At 49.0% G+C, this 20675-nt stretch overlaps 1 protein-coding gene across 1 annotated transcript in view; it reads left to right on the top strand.

Moving 5' to 3' along the window:
• UBE2O (ubiquitin conjugating enzyme E2 O) overlaps window positions 1-20675 on the top strand; it is a 736961-nt gene that overhangs the window by 301478 nt on the left and 414808 nt on the right. The window contains exon 8 of the mRNA XM_078654595.1: window positions 3100-3250. Within this exon, the coding sequence (XP_078510721.1) occupies window positions 3100-3250 (151 nt within the window). The remainder of the gene's footprint in view (window positions 1-3099; window positions 3251-20675) is intronic.

The following is a 20675-nucleotide window of genomic DNA, read 5'->3' as shown; positions in this document are numbered from 1 at the left end:
CGGCGCGTCCGCTGATCGCGTCCGCTGCGCGGACACATGGCCTTCCGTTTTTTTAGGGGCCAATCGGCTGCCTTGGAAGGCTACCCCACTCCAAGATGGCCGACGAAGTTATTCTGAGCACCCTAAACAGCGTTAAGATCGGCTGGGGTGAGTCTCAGGCAGCGATTTTCTAACCCGCATGTAGCAGGGAAATGGGAGGAAGAAACGCTACCGCTTAATAGTCAAGAGGCAGGGATAACAAATGCGAGCAACTTAGCTTCGTAGTCAAGCTAGGATAAGTGAATTTTTAATAAGCTGCAAGGTCAGCTAGTAAAAACGTGCAAGTTAAAAAACAAAAGTGACAAGCATAACAAATAACGACCTCCCGGCTCACGCCTCAAGAGGAATATCAATCACCCGACGTGGTCCGAGCATTAAGTTTCGTAGCGTTGTCAGCGGCTGGCTGGGCCAGTCTGCTCTTCTGTTCTGGGGCCGGATGCCTTGGCGTGGGCCCTGGCGCTCGTGCTTCTGGGCCATTGTGAGATTACGTTCTTATTCTTCCGCCTGCCTTATTGCCGAGGCGCAGTTCTGTCTTGTCTTCAGGCTGTGATGGGCTCGGCTGCCCTCGTCACTGCGTATGTTTCCCGGTGGAGGGCTTTGCCGTGCTTTTGCCTCTACTCCTTGGACTCTTCTTCCTCTGTACTTTTGGGGCTTCCGGTGGAGGTCCCTGGTACGTTGATTGGGCTTGGTGTTTTGGCCTCCTTTGTCTTACCCTTGCTTCTCCTGTTGGTGAAGGCTGGGTTGCCTTTTTTGTTCTAATACATTCCCTGTGGGGCAAGTATTCCTCCACGATGCTGAGGTTCTCTTCAGCTTAGGGCCTGTGACTCATCCCCTGTTGCGGTGGCCAGGCTATTTTTCCCCTGTCCCTGTGACTGGTCCCCCTGCTGGGGGGGTCTTGTGCTCGTCTGAGCGGGAAAGGTCTTCTCGCAGACCCTCCTCCCCTTTGGGTATGGCTAGGGTATCTATTCTATGTTAAGGAATGTGTGGCTAGTAGTGTCTATCATATGTACGAGTTACTTACCTTCGGAAACGATGTTTCTGGTAGAGACGATTCTAGCCGCAGATTCCTTCATGACCCACCCTTCCTCCCAGTTTCTGCAAGGACCCTTCTCTGTCTTCTGCACTCGCCTGCTTCAGGAAGGCGTTCCTCTGCGAGTGCCTTTTTCGTACTCCCTCCCTAGGAGGATGCTAGCCTAGTTGCCGTTGTTGCTCCTATCCTTCTTTCTGGTGATTGGGTAACACATGCCTGGGTGCTTCGGTGCCCATGCATTTGGTCTCCAATGTAGGGTTCGTTTGTGCCCTGCTTCCTTGTGTTGCTTGCACTTCTGACTTACAGTCCTCGGGGTTGAGGTCCCCTGGCTGGGTCTCGACCCTTGGTTCTTTTAGGGGATCCCCCCCCCCCCCGGCTGGTGTTGGGGGATGATTTGTCATTGCTCTTCCATTCTGGCTTTGGACCCCTTCTTGGCTCCGGGCGGTGGTTACAGACTTCTTCGTCTGCTGTGCCCTTTTTCACATGATTTCTGCCTCCAGGGAAGATGTTTTGTTGGTTGCAGGCTTGCTTGCAGTGGCTGCTCTCTATTCTTTCATTCCTTGACTTGGTGCCTTAGTGCCTGGCACTATTCTGGATGGTGCTGTTCCTCAGATTTCATTTCTTTCCCTTCCGTATAGTTGGGTTTTCACACACTGTTCCAGTATTCTCATAGTTTAGTTTGTGATGGCTCCGCGTTGTGGCGTGGAAAAGTTCTCCGAAGAAACCTAGTGTAGGCGCTCCGGGGTGGGACTTGTGTATCCTCGCTGATGTATGAACGCGGACGACGTCCGGGCAGAGTCGCGTGGTGCTGCCCCCTGGCGTGCAGGGATGCTGTGGCAGAAAGGTTTTCCGGATCCAGTCTCACACCTGGGGATAGTTCTACGTGAAGGAATCTGCGGCTAGAATTTACTCTACCAGATACATAGTTACCGAAGGTAACTCGTACATTAGATAGAAGTATGTGCATTATCATATATTCATAGAATTACACAATACGGTCATAAAGGTTGAACCGTTTATCTTCTTCACCATTCTTGTATTGCTGTTAACAATGCTTTGCTTCCTTCTGCTAAGAGTTGCAGCTCATGTTTTTTTTAGACAAGAATACTATTGCTGAAGTAAATGTTTGAAGAGCCAATTCATAAATTTGTGTCTCCCTCTGGACATGCCTAATTAACAACAAAGGGGCAACTCTGTTTCTATGATTTCCTTGGGGAATTAGTGTGGCCATGTTTTGAGTTGGTAGATACCATCTAGTACCCTGTTATAGTTAGGGGTCCGAATGGGGCACTGTGAGCTAGCTAGGAAGTAGGCCTACATTCTATGATATGGATGGACTTGGTCCGCATAATTGTTACGTTAATGTCGGCTGGCTACACAGTCCTACTTGATTTGTAGGAACCGTATGACATTGGCTTGCCATAAAAAATGGAAACTTTCCTGTTTTGACCTAGATTGGAAATCTGAACCTGGATCGTATTAATGTGTGTTATGTCTTGGTTTGACCATCTCCTTCCTCTGCCCCTCTCACCCTAGCTTGATAACATTGTATAGCTTTCCTTGTGTAGCCGTTTTTGCTCTCTAATGCTACTTTCCTCCTTTGCAATACCCTCTTTACTTTGGCCCCTACCAAGAGTTGACCTCTGGCTCAGCAGTGTTACCTAGATTCTTCTAAGCACAATGTATCACTTCCTCCTTGTTCATCTACTTTTGGCACTTTCGTTCAGTTATCCTGTGTGACCATGTTGATCTCATTCGCATCTTTCCCTATCTGTTGTTCTTCTTACTCCTATCTTCCTCCTCCCGCCACTTGACTAATTAAGCCTATATTACATGGGGATTGTTTTGATCTAGTTCTCCTGCTGGTTCCTTAGCTATGTTCTCAACAAGTTGAAGCACTGACTGCCACAGTTTATATGGAAGCGCACTAATATCCTCTAGTCAGAGTGCACTTTTTAAGAATGTATAAATAAGTAAATAAATGTTGTATCCACAGCCTGTTTCTAACTATCTTCATTTCTTTGATCTAGGGTGAAGCGTCTTGGTTGTTTTGATCACACACAGAGGCAACTGGGTGAAAGGTATCTCTATGTGTTTCCTGCAAAAATTGAGCCTGCAAAAGTCACCTGCGAGTGCCCTGAAAAGAATTGCTTTGTGGGTGAACGATCTGTTGCTAAAAAGGTATTTATTATTTTGAATGTTTGTCTTGAGCATATTGTAGTATGTACATGGTCCTGACAGAAAACAGTCAACGTTGGACCAGATACATCTTATCTCAGTCTGATAAATAAGACATCCTTTCTGTGGACGGTTGCAATTTTAAGATTTTGCTCTATTTCTGCCTATTTGTGATTGCTTTTCTTCAGCAATAGATGAAATAATTACTGCTTTGTGATATTAACTTTCCCTTGTGAATAAGTTCATGGTTCATACATGCAAATAGACCCGATTCAATTGGGAGACTGCCGATTATTGAAGGAAAAATAGCTTTTATAGGTGTCTCCTGCCTAAAACTGCCTCTGCTTTGATATAACTCAATGGGGAAAATACAGTTTTCCCCTTTCCTTCAGTCTCTCACTTTGAAAATGTTGTCATGCAATATGTCAGATTTGGACCTCAAACGTCTTAGACATTCTTGAAGCTGCCAAGATAAGCTGTTTGACTTTCTGACAAAGCAAGTGGTTTGGCCACTCCATTCCTATTCAGTCCCCTCTTTTCCATTGAAGTTTGGAAGCACATGACTAAAATGTTCTAGGAAGTTTTGTATTTCTGCCTCATGCACCAGGGCATTTGCATAGATGCTTAATTTGTCAAAGTGGGGGTAGAATGTGAGATAAAGTGACTGCCTTCCTTCATATTTCAGCTGGACAACGAGATTCAAGAAACTGAAAATGTGTCCTGTAAAAGAGAATTCAGTACTGCCATTCATGTTGAGCTGTTATGAATATTTAGATCTAAACATCCAGGCAATTAGCCTTGTACGTGGCAGAATTTATTGGCAGCAGAGTTTGAGCCTCCACCAAGACCATATCTGAAAACATTTCTCGTTTAAGATTGTACATGCAAAAGAAATGCAGAAAGCATCTCCGAGCATTCAAACGGAAGCAGATGCTAGTTGTACCACATTCTGTTTCATCAACCATAGACTTAAAGGCAGGTAGCTTATTTTTTATCAGTTTATAAAACATGTCAAACAAGTGCGGAATAGTTGTCGCCACAGTCGCACCAAGAATAACAGTAATGTAAAAATTGGACAAGGAAAGAATTATTTTGTCTCAAAGGTAAGTTGAGCTTGCCTCTTGCAAACATTGTACTGTGGTAGGTGGCAAACCACCGCATTAATTTAATTTAACACATTTTGAGTATCTGCCCTTTGCGGTGGGGAAGGAAGATGAACATGCTGGATGCAGTATTGGGAGTAAACACAGTTCCCACTCCCCCCTTTTACTTTTCAACTCTTTGGCTTCAACCCTGATGTTGGAGGGCGCTAGCAGTGGTCATAGGTTCACCCCCCTAAAGCTGTAATGGAAGGGTATCTGCTTTGGGATTGTTCAATTGTAAGAAAGGGCCCTCTTTTTGCACGGTTTCCTTCACTTTTTGCCAAACTGCTGATCTACTTTGGCCGAGTGTGCCCTGGGTTCCTGCCAAACAGGTACCCAGGGCCTATATTCTTTCCCTAAACTGCATAAAAAACAAAACCCAGTTGACACTCTTTGGCAACAGGTCAGTTCCTTGCAAATGGTACCAAAGGTACCAAGGACACTGTGGCCAGGGAAGGCCTCTAAGGGCTGCAACACTTATTTTGCCACCCTTAGAGGAGATATATTCTCTCTTTTTTTTTGTCTCTTTTCTCTCTCCCCACCCCCTCCTTTGCAGGCTGCGTGTTTTGGTGCAGATCAACGTGCCATGCCTACAACCCACAGGCGTAGGTCAGCCACCCCTCTAACTGGGTGCACATTACCAGTGGTGAGGGTACAGGTGCATGAGCCCTGTACCCCTACTGTGTACAAGCCAATTCGTAGACATTGTAAGTGCAGTAATGCCCTTAAAGAGCATATGGTGCTGGGAGTCTGTCATTACGAACTCCACTGCATCATAATGGCTTTACTGAAAACTGGGAAGTTGAGTATCTTAGCACATTAAACCCACACTGATGCCAGTGTGGGATTTAATGAAAAATACACTCTTAGAGATACCTCCTGAAAAACGACCTAACACTAGTGTCCAGGCTGAGTGGCTGCTCACTAGCTGCCACCACCAGACCTGTTTCTGGACCCCTGGGTCGAGAGCATGCTGCTCTTGGGGGTCTGAAACAATGCGCATCCTGGGACGAGGTGTCAGGCCTCCCCCAGGATGGTCAGGGTCCACGAAGGGGAGGCTTGAAATGCTTGCCGCCTTTGTGAGCTACCCCAGGCCTTTGCTGCTTCCCATCGGTTCTCACCCCCATTTTGGGCTGGAGAATTGGCAGGAAAATAAAGCAATGAAGGGAGGTGTGCCCACACTTGCCAACCCCACCACTCAGGTGGGAGAGGTGAGGTGAAGCACAACTCTTAGTCCCCGTCATCTTGCAGATGGAGGGACCTAGCCAACCAGAGGGAGGCATATGCCTCCCCTCCCACTGGAGGTTGACATAATAGAGGATGTACCAACCCCTAGGTAGGGACCCATTGGTCCAAACCTTTACCTACCTGTAATGCCCCTAAATCTAGTATTTATGGGCAACCCTGAACCTTGCTTCCTCAAACAAGAATCTGCCAGAAGGAGGACCGAAGAAACCGTGCTGAACTAAGAAGAGGAGGACGCCCACTGACTTAGCCTCAGCCCTACCGGCCTGTCCCCACCTCGAACCTGCTCCAGCGAAACCCTGGTGCAGCCAGCAACCTCAAGAACCACAAGGACCTGCCCTGCCATTCACAAGAAATGCTTTATCTCTCATGAGCACTGGATTTGCTCACCCGCAGACTCTGGCTCCAGCCAAATCTGCAAGTCTGCACCCGTCGCCCACGTCCCGAGTTCGAGCAGCCCAACACCACGAGGTCTCCCCGGCGATTCTGACCTGAGATCTGGTGATCTCTGACCTTCCTCGAATCCCCAAGAGAAGCCTGCAGCCTCTTTCTGGAGGATCCCCCGACCAGAGCTGGTAAGAAAAAACTTAGACACCCCTGCACCCGACGCCCCATGGCCTTGGGTGGCCCAACCAACGGTGTTCCAGCATCCCCAGGCATCCCAACTTACCTCTCCAACCGGTGGTCACTTTTAGAAGATCTTCGTCCCTGAGCTTGCAGTCTTTGTTGCAACCAGAGAATCCTCATTGAAAATAACAGGGCACTCAACGCCATTGTATAACATTGGGCCTCAGCACCCGACCACCCTAGTGCCGCGGAGGGTCCTTTGAGAGTGCATCCTTGACCCTGGGGGAACCCTGGGTCTAAGTCTAGAATACCAACTCCCCCAACCAAGTACTTACCTGTTAACCGATAACCCCATTTTCTCCATATGAAAACATTGACTGTCTTTCCTTGAAAATTGTGTGTGGAGTTGGTTTTGTATGTAAACTACAAAAAACTAAAAACTGTTTTACTTAACTTTTTTCTAGGAAATGTCCCAGTGTGATATCTAATCGCACTGAGTAGAAAAAGTAATACATAAAGTAATATGTAAAGTAATCAAAAGTAATCTCACAATAATTTCACTGTATTGAAAAGATTTACAAACCTGTAACAGACATTTTCATTCAGCTTGCTTGTATTGTTCAACCTGTCTTGAAAAGTACCATTTACACTTACCTGTACCAGGCTTGCTTGTTTCTATAAAATAAATATAACCGAATAATATTTTTATACACACCAAATTTATCTGAGTTCAGTCAATGAGTGTGTTAACATCATTTGCTGAGTGTATACAACAATTCTCTTCCAGGGGATCCTCATCAATAGTCATAAGCACTGAATATTCCCGCCCACTTGCGGGGACCCCGGAAACTATATAAAAATATATATGTAAATCACATATAAACAGCCCCACATATGTGTATGCACATATATCATTTTTTCTCACACCAATGCAGCCCCAAAACTGAGGCTAAACAATGTAATTACTCATACATGCACTGAAATTAGCAAGGAAATAAACACATTAGATCAAATAGCCATTGAACTTTGTGTTTTAATGAGTAAAAACACTCATAACTCCTGACAATTGCTAATAAATAGACATTGTTAGCCACAGGCTGCATTGAAAAGCAATAGCATAGAAAACTGAAAGCATTTTCCACAAAAACTGGCACTGTGCCTTTAAGGCAGCCATGACCCCTGGGTTCCCATCATGCCTCAGGGGTGACAGTTAGGTCAGTTGTTCTTTCCGGCTCCTTCTGTCAGGACCCTGGTTTAACAGCTCCCACCTTTTTTGACTTTCTGTCAAAAATTATTGGTGTTTTTCTTCAATTTTTGCTTTCACTCAATGGTTTTTAACCTTAGAGAGTTAGTTCTAACTTTTTTGAGCTTCAAAAGAGGATCATTTTTTGTCAAAATGCCTTCTCTTTTTGACAACTGCCCTTCCTGTGGGAAGAAGGCCAAGACTGATGCACATCCTGTGTGTATCCTCTGTCTCCCTGAGACACAATCTGCAGATACCTGTGAACACTGCAAGACTTTGTCCAGAAGAACTCTCGAAGACAGAGAGAGGATAAGAATTCATGGTCTCTCTGAGAGAGGTAGGTCTCCTAAGAGACAGAAAAAACGAAAGACGCGGTCGACGTCGAGAGAAGTCCCGACTTGTTCTCCTTCAGCGTCGGGATCGGCGTAGAAGATGCCGTTGGCGACGGCGAAGACGAGTCACCTTCCTTCGACGACGACTTCAGTGTCGAGAGACAAGGTACCTCCGCCGCCACAGGGCGACGTGCAGCGTCAAGAGAGGTCTCCGTTTGAGCATAGGAACTCGACGTCGAGAAAGCCGTCGTCGAAGCCTCATCATCAGTCTTCCACGTCGCAGCTTTCTCCGTCGACGCCCAGTCATCAGCGTTCGACGTCGAGGCATCCTGCGTCCGGTCATCGACGCTAGACATCGAGGCAACCTCCGTCGTCGCCCAGTCACCGGCGATCGACGTCGAGAAAGTCTGTCGACGTCACACCATCGCCGTTCGCCGTCGAGAGTCTCCGTCGACATCACTCCATCGACATTCGACGTCGAAGCAAACTCCGTCGGCGTCCAGTCATTGACGCTCGACTTCAAAGCAACCTCCGGTGTTGCTCAGTCACCGGCGCTCGACGTCGAGAAGATCTCCGCCGACATCGCACCACCGACGTACGACGTCGACGCATCTGTCGTCAAGGCAAGTCTCTCCCTTACGTTCCCAGAGGAGGTCGTCTTCGGGACACAAGACTCCGGAGGGAGTTCATCAACCCTCGGCGCAGTCCCAATCCACAGCGTCTAAGCTTACCACGACGTCGAGTTTGCCAGCTCATAGGCCTCGGTCACAACAGAGGTCTCCATGGTCGGCTTCAACTGCGGAAGGAGAATCCTTCTCAGGGAGAAGGTCTAGATCAATAGAACATTCTCCAGTGACTATGAGCCAGGCGGCTAAACGCAAGAGTATCAGAGAATCGTGCTCCTCGGAGCCACACAAGATCGCCTTCTAAGCACCCTTCAAGAGGAAACACGTCTCCAGTGAGCCTGTCATCATCCTCTTCAGGCTCTCGTTCTTCTCACCGTAATAGATCGCCAGATGTGGTCATCTATTCCTCCAACAGTGAGAGGTCAAGGCATTCTCCTGCACTTTCGCAGCATGAGCAGGCGGATTTACCACCCCCGGCAGAGCACACACAGAAGTCGCCTCCCATCAGGCTATCTCCAAGATAGAATAGTCCTCTTCATCACTCGGTTCCAGACAAGGAAACAGCGGCCAGGTTGCAAGCGGATCAAGGCAGGCAAGTTTTGCAGCCCAGAGAACGATCACGCTCCCTGGTGCGCACCAGTAGACGAAGGTCAAGTTCTTGGAGCAGGAGACGGGAACACAGATCTCCAACTACTTCTTTGTCTTCCCCGACCCGCTCTCATAGAGATTATTATCCGACCTTGACGGACAGTCCTCCATTGAGTATCTCCAATAGACGATATTTTCACTTTTCAAGACATTCTGGGCAGAGGTGCTCTGAAACTGGGGGTGCCCATGACAACTCCTCAAGTCAAAACCTCGGTGATCTTTGAAAAGTTGCATCACAGATCTGCACCCAAGCCTCTGTTACCTTTGGTACCCGGGATTATAGAACCCGTGATGGAGGTATTCCTCACTCCAGCGACGATCAAGGCCGCCCCAGCGAGGATTCTCAAAAAGTACCGCTCGCCAGAAGGCGACCCTCTTTTCCTCAGGGCCGATCTACAACCAGACTCGGTGATTATATCAGCGGCGAGAAAATCCAGTGCGGTAGCTTCCTCCTCCACAGTGCCTCCGGATAAGGAAAGTAAATCTCCGGATTTGTGGGGGAGAAGAGTCTGTAACACCTCAGCCTTATTTCTCAAGGTCTCAAATGCGGAAGCCCTCCTGGGGCGTTATGACAGATCCCTGTGGGATTCTCTGTAGCGTTATGTCGAAAAACTCCTGCAAGACGACCGAAAGGATTTTGAGGAGATTATCTTGGAGGACAGTCAGGTCTCCAATCAGATCATCGGCGCCGCAGCGGGCGGCGCTACTCTCGCAGCGCATGGCTATGCACATGGGATATCTGCCTGAAGGTCCTCCTGGCTGCGCCTTACAGCCTTAAAACCAGAGGCTCAGGCTAGAATCCTGAACTTACCTTTCTCGGGGACATCTTTGTTTGGGGCAAGTACTGACGAGGAAATGCAGTGAATGAAGTCGGAGCTGGACACTCTTAAAGCCGTAGGGCTAGAAAAGAAGAAAGAATTTCGGAGGAAGTATCGCTCCTACAATGAGGGCTCTTCTAAACAGAGGGTTCAGACCCCTCACTGGCAGAAGGGTCAGGACCAGCAGGGGCAGCAGAAGTCTCAGTTCAGAGGCAAGCGTAATTCCAGAGGAGGTGGAAATCCGCGCCAGGGCAACAATTCCAAGCAATAAGTACTTCCTTCCCCCAGCGCTGTTGACCACTCCAGTGGGGGGGAAGCGTCGCGCATCATATGACAGTGGCAAAGCATCACGCAAGACCAATGGGTGTTGACTACACTTCAGAATAGATACTGTCTTCGTTTCAAACACCTGCCTCCACCCGTTCCCCCAATGCCAACATCAAATCATCAGCTAAACCTTTTGAAAAAGGAAGTAGCTATCCTCCTCGAGAAGTCAGCCATCGAGAGGGTGCCAATCGCTCAAAGGGGGAAAGGAGTGTACTCCCGATATTTCCTGGTCAGAAAAAAGGTCCAAAAGGCACTCAACCTGCATATCAAAGAAAAGTTTTGCGCTTCATCAAATATATCCACATCTCAGGAGGGGAGATTGGATGTGTTCGCTGGACCTAGAAGATGCCTACTTTCATGTACCGATACACCACAAACACAGACGATTCCTGCGGTTCCGGGTGGGGATCTGTCACTACCAGTTCAAGGTCCTTCCGTTTGGGTTGAAGTCAGCTCCCCGAGTGTTCACAAAGTGTGTCGCAGTAGTAGCAGCCGCACTGCGCCGCAGGGGGGTCTTTGTGTACCCATATCTGGACGATTGCCTATTGAAAAGTCCTTCTCCAGGCAGTGTAAGAAATCAATTCCAGACCTGCATCGAACTCTGTCAGCGGTTGGGATTACATGTCAACTCCAGCAAGTCATTCTCTCAGCCCACCCAGAAGATTCACTTCCTAGGAGCTCTGCTAGACTTCGAGGTAGGAAAAGTGTTTCCTTCAGAGGACAGACTATGTTCTATAACTCAGAAGTGTCAGCTGCTTCTTCGCAACAAGGTTCAGAAAGTGTGAAAAATTGCCTCCCTTCTAGGGTCGATGGCGTCTTGCATTTTTCTGGTCCCGAATGCCAAGCTTCGGATGCGTCCTCTTCAGCAGGATCTGGAGGACAAGTGGGACCAACAGTCAGCTCGCTGGGACGACCAGATTACTCTGTCAGAAAGAAGCTCGAGCCTCCATTCCGTGGTGGACAAAGAAGCAGAATATGCAGGTGGGAGTTCTGTTCCATCAACCTCCTCCTGCACACACGTTGATCACCGACGCTTCTCTGTAAGGCTGAGGGGCGCACATAGATCATCTCCAGGTGCAAGGTCTGTGGTCCCCCAAGGAATGTACTTACCACATCAACATGTTGGAGTTGAGAGCAGTCCACCTAGCTCTCAATGCGTTCCTGCCCTCGATTCAAGAAACATTAGTATTAGTACAAACGGACAACACCACCACGATGTACTACTTGAACAAGCAGGGGGAACACGCTCACGGACTCTTTCATTGGAAGCCCAGCGCATCTGGCATTGGCTTCTGGCTCGCAAGTTGTCAGTCACAGCAGTCCACCTCCCAGGAGAACCGAATGGGAGGGCGGACGCGCTAAGTCGGCACTTCGAAGTCCGGGAAGACTGGGTTCTCAACGACGAGGTAGTGGAAGGCATCTTCCAGTCTTTGGGTCGTCCCACCATAGATCTGTTCGCGAACGACGAAAACACCAAATGCCGAGACTTCGCCTCAAGATTTTACCATCCAGGAACGAAAGGGAATGCCCTTTTGATAGACTGGTCAGGGGAATTTGTGTACGCCTTTCCACCCCTTCCGTTGATCCCGAAGGTGGTGAGCAAGCTGACACGCTTGTGCACAACGATGATCCTCATTGCCCCCGACTGGCCATGACAATGGTGATACACGGACCTGCTTCACCTGTCAGTGACTCCTCACAAGAGGCTGCCATGCAGACCGGACTTGTTATCCAAAATGAACGGGAGGATTCATCATCCCAACCTTCCGTCACTGAGCTTGGCAGCATGGCTCCTGAGGTCATACAATATGGCCATCTAGGATTGCCTCAGGACTGCATGTTCATCCTGAAGGAAGCTAGACGTCCTTCCACAAGACATTCTTATGCCTGTAAATGGAAGCGCTTCTATACGTGGTGTATGCAGAATGGTCATCATCCTATTAAGGGTCAGGAAGAAGTCGTTCTTCCTTATTTGTTATATCTTGCTAAAGCAGGTCTAAAGTTTAATTCTATTAAGGTGCATTTAGCTGCTATAATATCTTATAGGCGATCACCTTCACAACCTTCTTTTTTCCAGCTTACAGCTGTAAAGGTCTTCCTGTAAGGATTGAAAAAAGTGTACCCTCCAGTGCGCCCTCCTTCTCCGCCCCGGGAGCTGAACCTGGTGCTAACAAAATTAATGGGCCCCCCTTTTGAGCCCATTCATAAAGCTACTTTGCAGCATATTTCTTGAAAGCTGCTTTTTTGGTAGCAATACGTCGGCTCGTAGGATGAGCGAAATTCAAGCCCTCTGTTCTAAGGAACCCTATACTGTGTTTCACTTGAATAGAGTAGTACTGAGGACACATCCCTCTTTTCTTCCTAAGGTGGTGTCAGATTTTCATGTAAATCAAACCATTTCTCTGCCCACCTTCTTTCCCAATCCCTCTACTCCAGCTGAGAGGGCTTTACATTCTTTGGACCTGAAAGGGGTATTAAAATTCGATCTGGATAGGTCCAAGTCTATACGTAAGTCTGATCAACTATTTGTCAACTATGGATCGATCAGACCAGGTTGTGCAGCCTCGAAACGTTCTACTTCAAGATGGATAGTTTCGTGTATCAAGCTTGCCTACCAATTGGCGCACAAGACTCTAGGGTTTTCTCCCAAGGCACATTCCACCAGAGGTAGAGCTGCGACTGCTGCTTTTCCCCATAATGTGCCCATGTCTGAGATCTGTAAGGCGGCGACCTGGAGGTCCTTCCATACATTTACCAGACATTACAGTCTTAATTCTGACACTAGAGCAGATACCCAGGTAGGCCAGGCCTCCTTGCGGAATCTGTTTATCGGCTGAGTTTCTTAGCTGTTACGCTTGTTTTGGTTGGGTCATGTATTTCTCATTTACCTGCAGGTGGTTGATGGGCTTGCTATTCTGTTCAGTGCTTATGACTATTGATGAGTGTGAGAAGTTGGCCTGATGTGCAGTGTTCACTATTCTAGTGATCACTATATATCAGTCCAAACAACCCTTATTGATGATTGGTTGTAAGTCAACCTTATAGACCAGCTATCCTAGTAGCATGGATACGAGCAGTCTAAGGCTAAGACTCTAGAGGGCGTGTTAAGCCAGCTGTTTTACCATCACATTACCCCTTGAACACCCAGTGAAAGGACACCACACAAGTGTTATGAAAATAAACAATATATTTATTAGAATCACAACAACCCTGTACTCTTTATGAGGACAGGGTGCTAAGCACACAACAAAACTCTTATGAAAATACTTAAGTTAGCACGTTATACACAAATGCCTGAGGGGCACGAAAAACCATATACTCTAAAAGTGGAATGCGAATTACTAGCAGGTAAGTAACAGTACTAATAGGCTTTGGAATCGCTAGGACTTGACTAGGGAATCGTTAGATTACTACTAGGAGGCCCAGGGGACTCGGGTGCAGAGTGTGCACTCTCACGCGGGATGCGGGACAAAGTCTATGGGAGCTAGAATTCACAAAGTTAGTGTTCACGGGCGAACCCGACCTGGTAGGGAGAAAACGACAGTGGATCCTGACCCTTGGATAGTGAGGCTATGCTGGGACACCGAAGTGCCGAAGTTACCTAGCCCAGGGGCTGCAGCTGCATAGGTCTGAAAAGACGTCGGGAATCCTCGTGCCGGACCAGGAGCCTGGAAGGAAGAAGTTGCTGGCAGGCGACCAGTGAAGGAAAGTTCGATGGATCCAAGCCTGGATCAAGGAAGAAGGAAACCTGAAAGCAGAGGGGACCAAGTTCTTGAATCACTAGCCAGTGATTAAGTGGGCACCAGGATGGCACCGGGCGAAGTCACCGCAGTCAGGTGAGTGGGCGCTGCTGGGCTCTGCAGTCTCTCGGACCAGGAGGCGTTGTCGGCGACCAGGATGGAGGTGCGAGCTGTCCCACGAAGGTTCTTGCTGTCGACGTCGCTGGACCCAGGATTGGGCAACAAGTCTTGGCAAATGCAAGGCCCAAGCGGTGGACCTAAAATGGCGTCTTAGCCGGACCAGGAGGGTCCAGGGTACTTCTCCGATGGAGGGAAGCAAGGGCCAGTCTGGAGCAACCAGACCAGCAGCAGTGTTGTCGTCGGGCGTCGTTCGGAAGGCCACAAGCCAGCGGGCTAGTAGCCAAACAACGCGGTGAGCAGCAAAAAGCAGAAGGGCCCCACGCCGATCGTGGAGATGCTGGGGGGCTGCTCTTCGGTGCTGGAGCTGCTCAGGGTGGGGGCTTCTCGGACCCCAAAGCACTCACCAGGAAATTACTCGGTGGGCTTGCTGTGCAGAAGTCGTGCAGTCTTGGCGATGGCCGGTCCCTCGAGGTCTCGTCGCACCCACGGTTCTCAGCTGTGCTGTAGAGGTGGGTAGAGGTCAGAGGTGCCAGGGAAGCCGGGTCTCGTCGAGCTGGGCAGTCGGATTCCGGAGGAAGGACGTGCAGCAGACCGTAGTGTTCTTAGATGGTGCCTGCGGATGCAGGGTGACTACTCCTTAGCCACAAGGGAGAATCTTGAGGAAGAAATCGTGAAGTCCTTTCGTGGAAAGTGGTATCTTGATTCCAAAGATGATCTGATTTGGAAGGGGGCCAGTCTCTATCTTTATCTTGAAAAAGGGGGCTGGCACGCGACTAAGTCCTGCCCTAGGGGTGGGACCAGGAGGGGGGTGGTTACACCCACTTCCTTGGCGGGCTTTTCCCCAGCACAGGGTCTGGAGTGTCCCTGGAACTGGTTTAAGCCAGCCTATGCACAGTGAGCACCGGGGTGCCACGTGCAGTCACCTTCCTCTGAAGCCCTGCCTACCTACAATACACAAAACCCTGTCTGGGACGGTGCTGGCACCGCCCCTGGCAGGAAACCCTTTGTCCTTATCTCCTGCTCTGGGAGGACTCCCAGCAGCAGGAGGGCAAACTTGTGTCTCGGTGGCAACATCCTTTTTGTGGATGCTAAGGCTCTGTCTGACTTTTAACCGGGTTATAGGTTACATGCATGTCGTGTCCCTCTAGAAGGGTGGAATGCTAACCCCGTCGCCAGAATTGGCGAGGGGTTAGTATTCCAATTCGTATGACACCTTACTCGACATGTTTTGATAAAGCGATACCAGAGTTGGCATTTAACCGCGAGGATTATAATGCACTTAAGAGTATATGGTATGCGATATCATGGAAACGGCTAAGGGATGGATCCCGAAAGCCGCAGACAGGCTCAGCTCATGCCAGAGCACCATCTCACACGATTCCAAGCACTCTGCCTTCAGGATTGTTAAGGCCTGCCATAGGAGTGACTGATAGGAGATCTGTGTGTCCATTTTAGGGTTAGATATAGGTATACTATATCTAAAGCAAAGGGTGAGTACACCACCTTGCCCCAGCTGTCGTGCAGCCAGTTGTGTCAGTTTTAGTTAGTCAATCCAGGGGTGGCATAATACGTGCTTCAGCCCCTGGGAGACTTCTGGGTGCACCTCAGCCCTGGGTACAGGGACTTGGAGAGGGCCCAGTGCCAATTCAGTACCTGAGTACAATTTGGATAGAGAGAACAGCTAGGCTGTGGGTCTGATTAGCAGGCCCACAGCCAGGGAAAGTCGTAAACCAGTGCAGCAAAAAGCAAAAATCTGGGTGATCATAGGATTGCAGACCCTACTCTCCTACATGACCCCCCCCCAAACTTTGGGACAATAAACTAACCTTGACCAGGTGAGTCTTCTTGCTCTAAGTGGAAATACCTGGAGAGCCCATCAGCATTGCTGTGATCAGTACCAGGTCTATGCTCCACTGTAAAATCCATCCCCTGTAGGGAAATGGACCACCTAAGCAGTTTGGGGTTTTCACCCTTCATCTGATTTAGCCACAAGAGGGGCTTATGGTCTGTCTGAATGGTGAAGTGAGTGCCAAACAAGTAGGCCCTCAGCTTCTTCAGGGCCCAGACCACAGCAAAGGCCTCCCTCTCAATAGCTGACCAATTTTTCTCTCTGGGTGTCAACCTTCTACTAATGAAAGCAATAGGCTGATCATTACCATCAAAATTCAGTTGAGACAGAACAGCCCCCACACCCAACTCAGAAGCATCTGTTTGGACAATGAAGGGCTTGGAGTAATCTGGACTCTTTAGGATAGGTGCTGTGCACATGGCCTGCTTTAGGTCATTGAATGCTTTCTGACAGCTTGCTGTCCACTGAACTTTCTTTGGCATCTTCTTGCTTGTCAGGCCATTAAGAGGGGTCACTATGGACCCATAATTTCTGACAAACTTCCTATAGTACCCAGTCAGGCCCAAGAAAGCTCGAACTTGAGTCTGGGTGATTGGAGGAGTCCAGTCCTTGATGGCCTGTATCTTACTCTCCAGTGGCTGAACCTGGCCTCCACCTACAAGGTGGCCCAGGTATACAACCTGTGTCTGCCCTATCTGGCACTTTGTGGCCTTGATAGTGAGGCCTGCCTTTTGCAGAGCCTCTAACACTTTCCTCAGGTGGACCAGGTGATCCTCCCAGGTGGAGCTAAAGACAGCAATATCGTCCAGATATGCTGCACAGAAGTCATCCAGCCCAGTGAGGACTTGATTCACCAACCTTTGGAAGGTGGCAGGTGCATTTTTCAATCCAAAGGGCATTACCACAAATTGATAATGCCCTCCAGGGGTAGAAAATGCTGTCTTGGGTTTGGCTTCCTCAGCTAACCTGATTTGCCAATACCCAGCTGTCAAATCAAATGTACTTAAGAAGTTGGCAGAAGCCAATCTATCTATAAGTTCATCTGCTCTTGGTATTGGGTGGGCATCAGTCTTAGTGACTGCATTGAGGCCTCTGTAGTCTACGCAAAACCTCATCTCTCTCTTACCACCCTGGGTGTGAGGCTTTGGCACTAGAACTACTGGGCTAGCCCAAGGGCTATCTGAGGGCTCAATGACTCCCAGTTCCAACATTTTCTGCACTTCAGTTTTGATGCAGTCTCTAACATGATCAGGCTGTCTGTAGATTTTACTCTTGACAGGCAGACTGTCTCCAGTGTCAACATCATGGGTACACCAATCAGTTTGGCTGGGTGTCAGAGAGAACATATGTCTGAAGGATTGCAGAACTTGCCTGCAATCCTGTTGCTGATGTTCAGTGAGGCTGCCACAAAAGACAACACCATCAACTGATCCATCATCAGGATTCTGAGTGAGCAGGTCTGGGAGAGGGTCACTCTCTTCCTCCTGTCCCTCATCTGTGGCCATGAGCAAGCTCATGTCCTTCCTGTCAACATATGCCTTGAGCCTGTTAACATGGAGCACTCTGAGAGGGCTCCTGGGAGTTCCAAGGTCCACCAAGTAGGTAACCTCTCCCTTTTGCTCAATGATGGTGTGGGGCCCAGACCATTTGTCTTTCAGAGCTGCTGGGGCCACTGGCTCCAGCACCCACACCTTCTGTCCTGGCTGGTACACAGTCAGAACAGCCTTTTGGTCATGCCAAGCTTTTTGAAGTTCTTGGCTGGCCTCAAGGTTTTTGGATGCCTTTTCCATATACTCAGCCATCCTGGAGCGGAGACCAAGTACATAGTCCACTATGTTGGTTGCAGGCTTTTTGAGAGGTCTCTCCCATCCTTCCTTCACCAAACACAGGGGTCCTCTTACAGGATGCCCATACAGAAGCTCAAAAGGGCTGTAGCCAACCCCCTTCTGTGGGACCTCTATGTAAGCAAACAAGAGGCAGGGGATCAGGACATCCCATCTTCTCCTAAGAGTTTCAGGTAGTCCATGAATCATCCCTTTGAGGGTCCTGTTGAATCTCTCAACAAGCCCATTGCATTGTGGATGATAGGGTGTGGTGAACTTGTAGTTCACACCACACTCTTTCCACATGGCAGTCAGATATCCTGACATGAAGTTTGTACCTCTGTCAGAAACGACCTCCTTTGGAAAACCCACTCTGGAGAACACTCCAACTAGGGCTCTTGCCACCACAGGAGCTGTGGTGGTCCTCAGGGGAATAGCTTCAGGATACCTGGTGGCATGGTCCACCACCACCAGTATAAACTTGTGCCCTGATGCTGTCTGGGGTTCCATTGGACCAACAATGTCAATCCCCACTCTTTCAAAGGGAACCCCCACCACAGGTAGTGGTATGAGGGGGGGCCTTTGTTGTGCCACCTGACTTACCACTGGCTTGGCAAGTGACACAGGAGCGACAAAACTCCTTGGTATTCTCATTCATATGGGGCCAGTGAAAGTGTGAGACAAGCCTGTCCCAAGTCTTTGTCTGACCTAAATGACCTGCAAGGGGAATTTCATGGGCCAAGGTGAGAAGGAAACCTCTCAGAGACAAGGGGATGACCAGCCTCCTGGTTGCACCAGGCTTGGGGTCTCTTGACTCAGAGTACAGGAGTCCATCTTCCCAGTATACCCTGTGGGCACCTGTGGCATTCCCTGCAGCCTCAGCAGCAGCCTGCTGTCTGAGGGGTTCAAGGGAAGGGCAGCTCAACTGTTCCTTCCCCAGGTCTGCTCTGGAGGGTCCCCCTGAGCCCAGAAACTCAACTTGATCAAGTTCAAGCTCTTTAGGCTCAGTTTCCCTCAGCTCTTCCAGATCAGCCTCCTCAGAGACTTGATCCTCAACCTGGGGCAAGGGGGAAGGCAAAGCCTTACCCTTACTGCTCTTCTTCTTGGAAGGTGTCTGGTCCATAATTTCAGGATCCAGCACCTGTTCAGTGGGGCATCTTCTGGCCTGTGACCTAGTCACAGCAAGCACATGTGCTGGCAAGCCTAACATTTCCATGTGAGTCCTCTGCTCCACTTCTGACCATTGTGATGACTCAAAATCATTGCCCAACAAACAATCAACTGGGAGGTCTGAACTGACTACAACTTTCTTTTGTCCCTTCACTCCACCCCAGGAGAAAGCCACAATTGCCACACTATGACTAGTAGTGACATTGCTGGCATTGGTCACCAGGAAATCAGTACCTGGCATGATCTGTCCAGGGTCCACAAAGTTAGGTGTCACCATGGTGACACTGGCACAAGTGTCCCTATAGGCCTGAGCCATTTTGCCATTAATCAAAGGTGTCTGCCTGTATTTGCCCAAAGTATTGGGACTTATCTCAGGGGACATATCCATATCCCCTGTACAGACAAGGACAGCCTAAGTGAGTGTGCCAACTAAGTTGTCAGACCCCTCAGTACCCAAGGTTAACCCAACTAATGCCTTGGGAGGTACACTACCACTACTGACTGTACTAGGGGGTGCAGTTGCCTTAGGGGCTGTAGTGGCAGGAGTTTGTCCTCCTCTTTTGGTGCACTCACTAAACCAGTGAGATTTACTTTTGCAGTACTGGCACCACCTTTTTGACTGGCCTTCTTGAGTCTTCTTCTTCTGGGAAGCCTGACCCCCACCCTCTTTGGTTTGTTGGGGACCTGGTGAAGACTTCTGGTCATTTTGCTCATTCTTAACATTACCCTTCTGGTCTGCTTTCTTCTGACCACCCTGGTTCTGGTTCTGGTTCTGCTTGATCCTTGTCCTGACCCATTTGTCTGCCTTCTTTCCCAATTCTTGGGGAGAGGTCAGATCTGAATCAACAAGGTGCTGGTGCAACAACTGGTTCTGACAATTGTTTAAAATTTGTTCTCTCATCATTAGATTATACAATCCTGTGTAATCTGTAACCTTGCTACCCAGCAACCAGCCCTCCAAAGCCTTAGTGGCACAATCCACAAAGTCAGACCAGTCCTGAGACTGAGTTTTCTGGGTGTCTCTGAACAGCAACCTGTACTGCTCAGTGGTTAAACCAAACCCATCAACCAGTGTATTCTTCAGGACCTGGTAATTGTTAGCATCCTCTACTCTTGTAGTGAGGAGCTTATCTCTACCTTTACCATCAAAGGAGAGCCACAGTATAGCTGCCCACTGACTCTGGGGAATGCACTGCACAGTGCAGGCCCTCTCCAGAGCAGCCATCCATTTCTGGATATCATCCCCTTGCTTAAAGGGGGGCACTATCTTAGTCAGGTGTTTAGTATCTAAACCCTTCTCTCTATCTCTTGGGAGATTGCTGCCACCAGTGGGAGCTAGCCCACTCATCTGCTGCTCTCTAGCAAAGGCAAGCTTCTCTTTGGCCAGGGCAAGTTCTTCCCTTTCAATCCTCAGTTCAGCTTGTCTCATCCTAGCTTCATGCTCCCTTCTCTGAGGGGAAGTAAATCTCCTCTGTGGAGGATTCCTTCTCCCCTGAGAAGAGGCATTAGAGTGCAGAGATCTATTGGAGTCCCTAGAAAGAGATCTATCTCTCCTAACTCCAAGGTTAGGCCCACTTCGGGTCAGTACTGGGGGTCCCCCAGATCCTAGCCCAAGTAAGTCTAAGTTGGCCCTGGTTAGCCTTCTGACTACCTCAAGACCTTTGTCTACCTCATCCCCAGAGAGTTCCTCTTGATCCTCCTCCTCAACTGCAGTAGCAATGTTGGGGAGATCTGGATCCTCAGAGGTTCCCTCTAAGGCTGGCATGTTCTCATGTAAC

This window comes from Lissotriton helveticus, chromosome 7 (genome assembly GCF_964261635.1).
Source record: "Lissotriton helveticus chromosome 7, aLisHel1.1, whole genome shotgun sequence".
NCBI lineage: Eukaryota > Metazoa > Chordata > Amphibia > Caudata > Salamandridae > Lissotriton > Lissotriton helveticus.
This window is presented reverse-complemented; position numbering and strand designations above follow the sequence as displayed.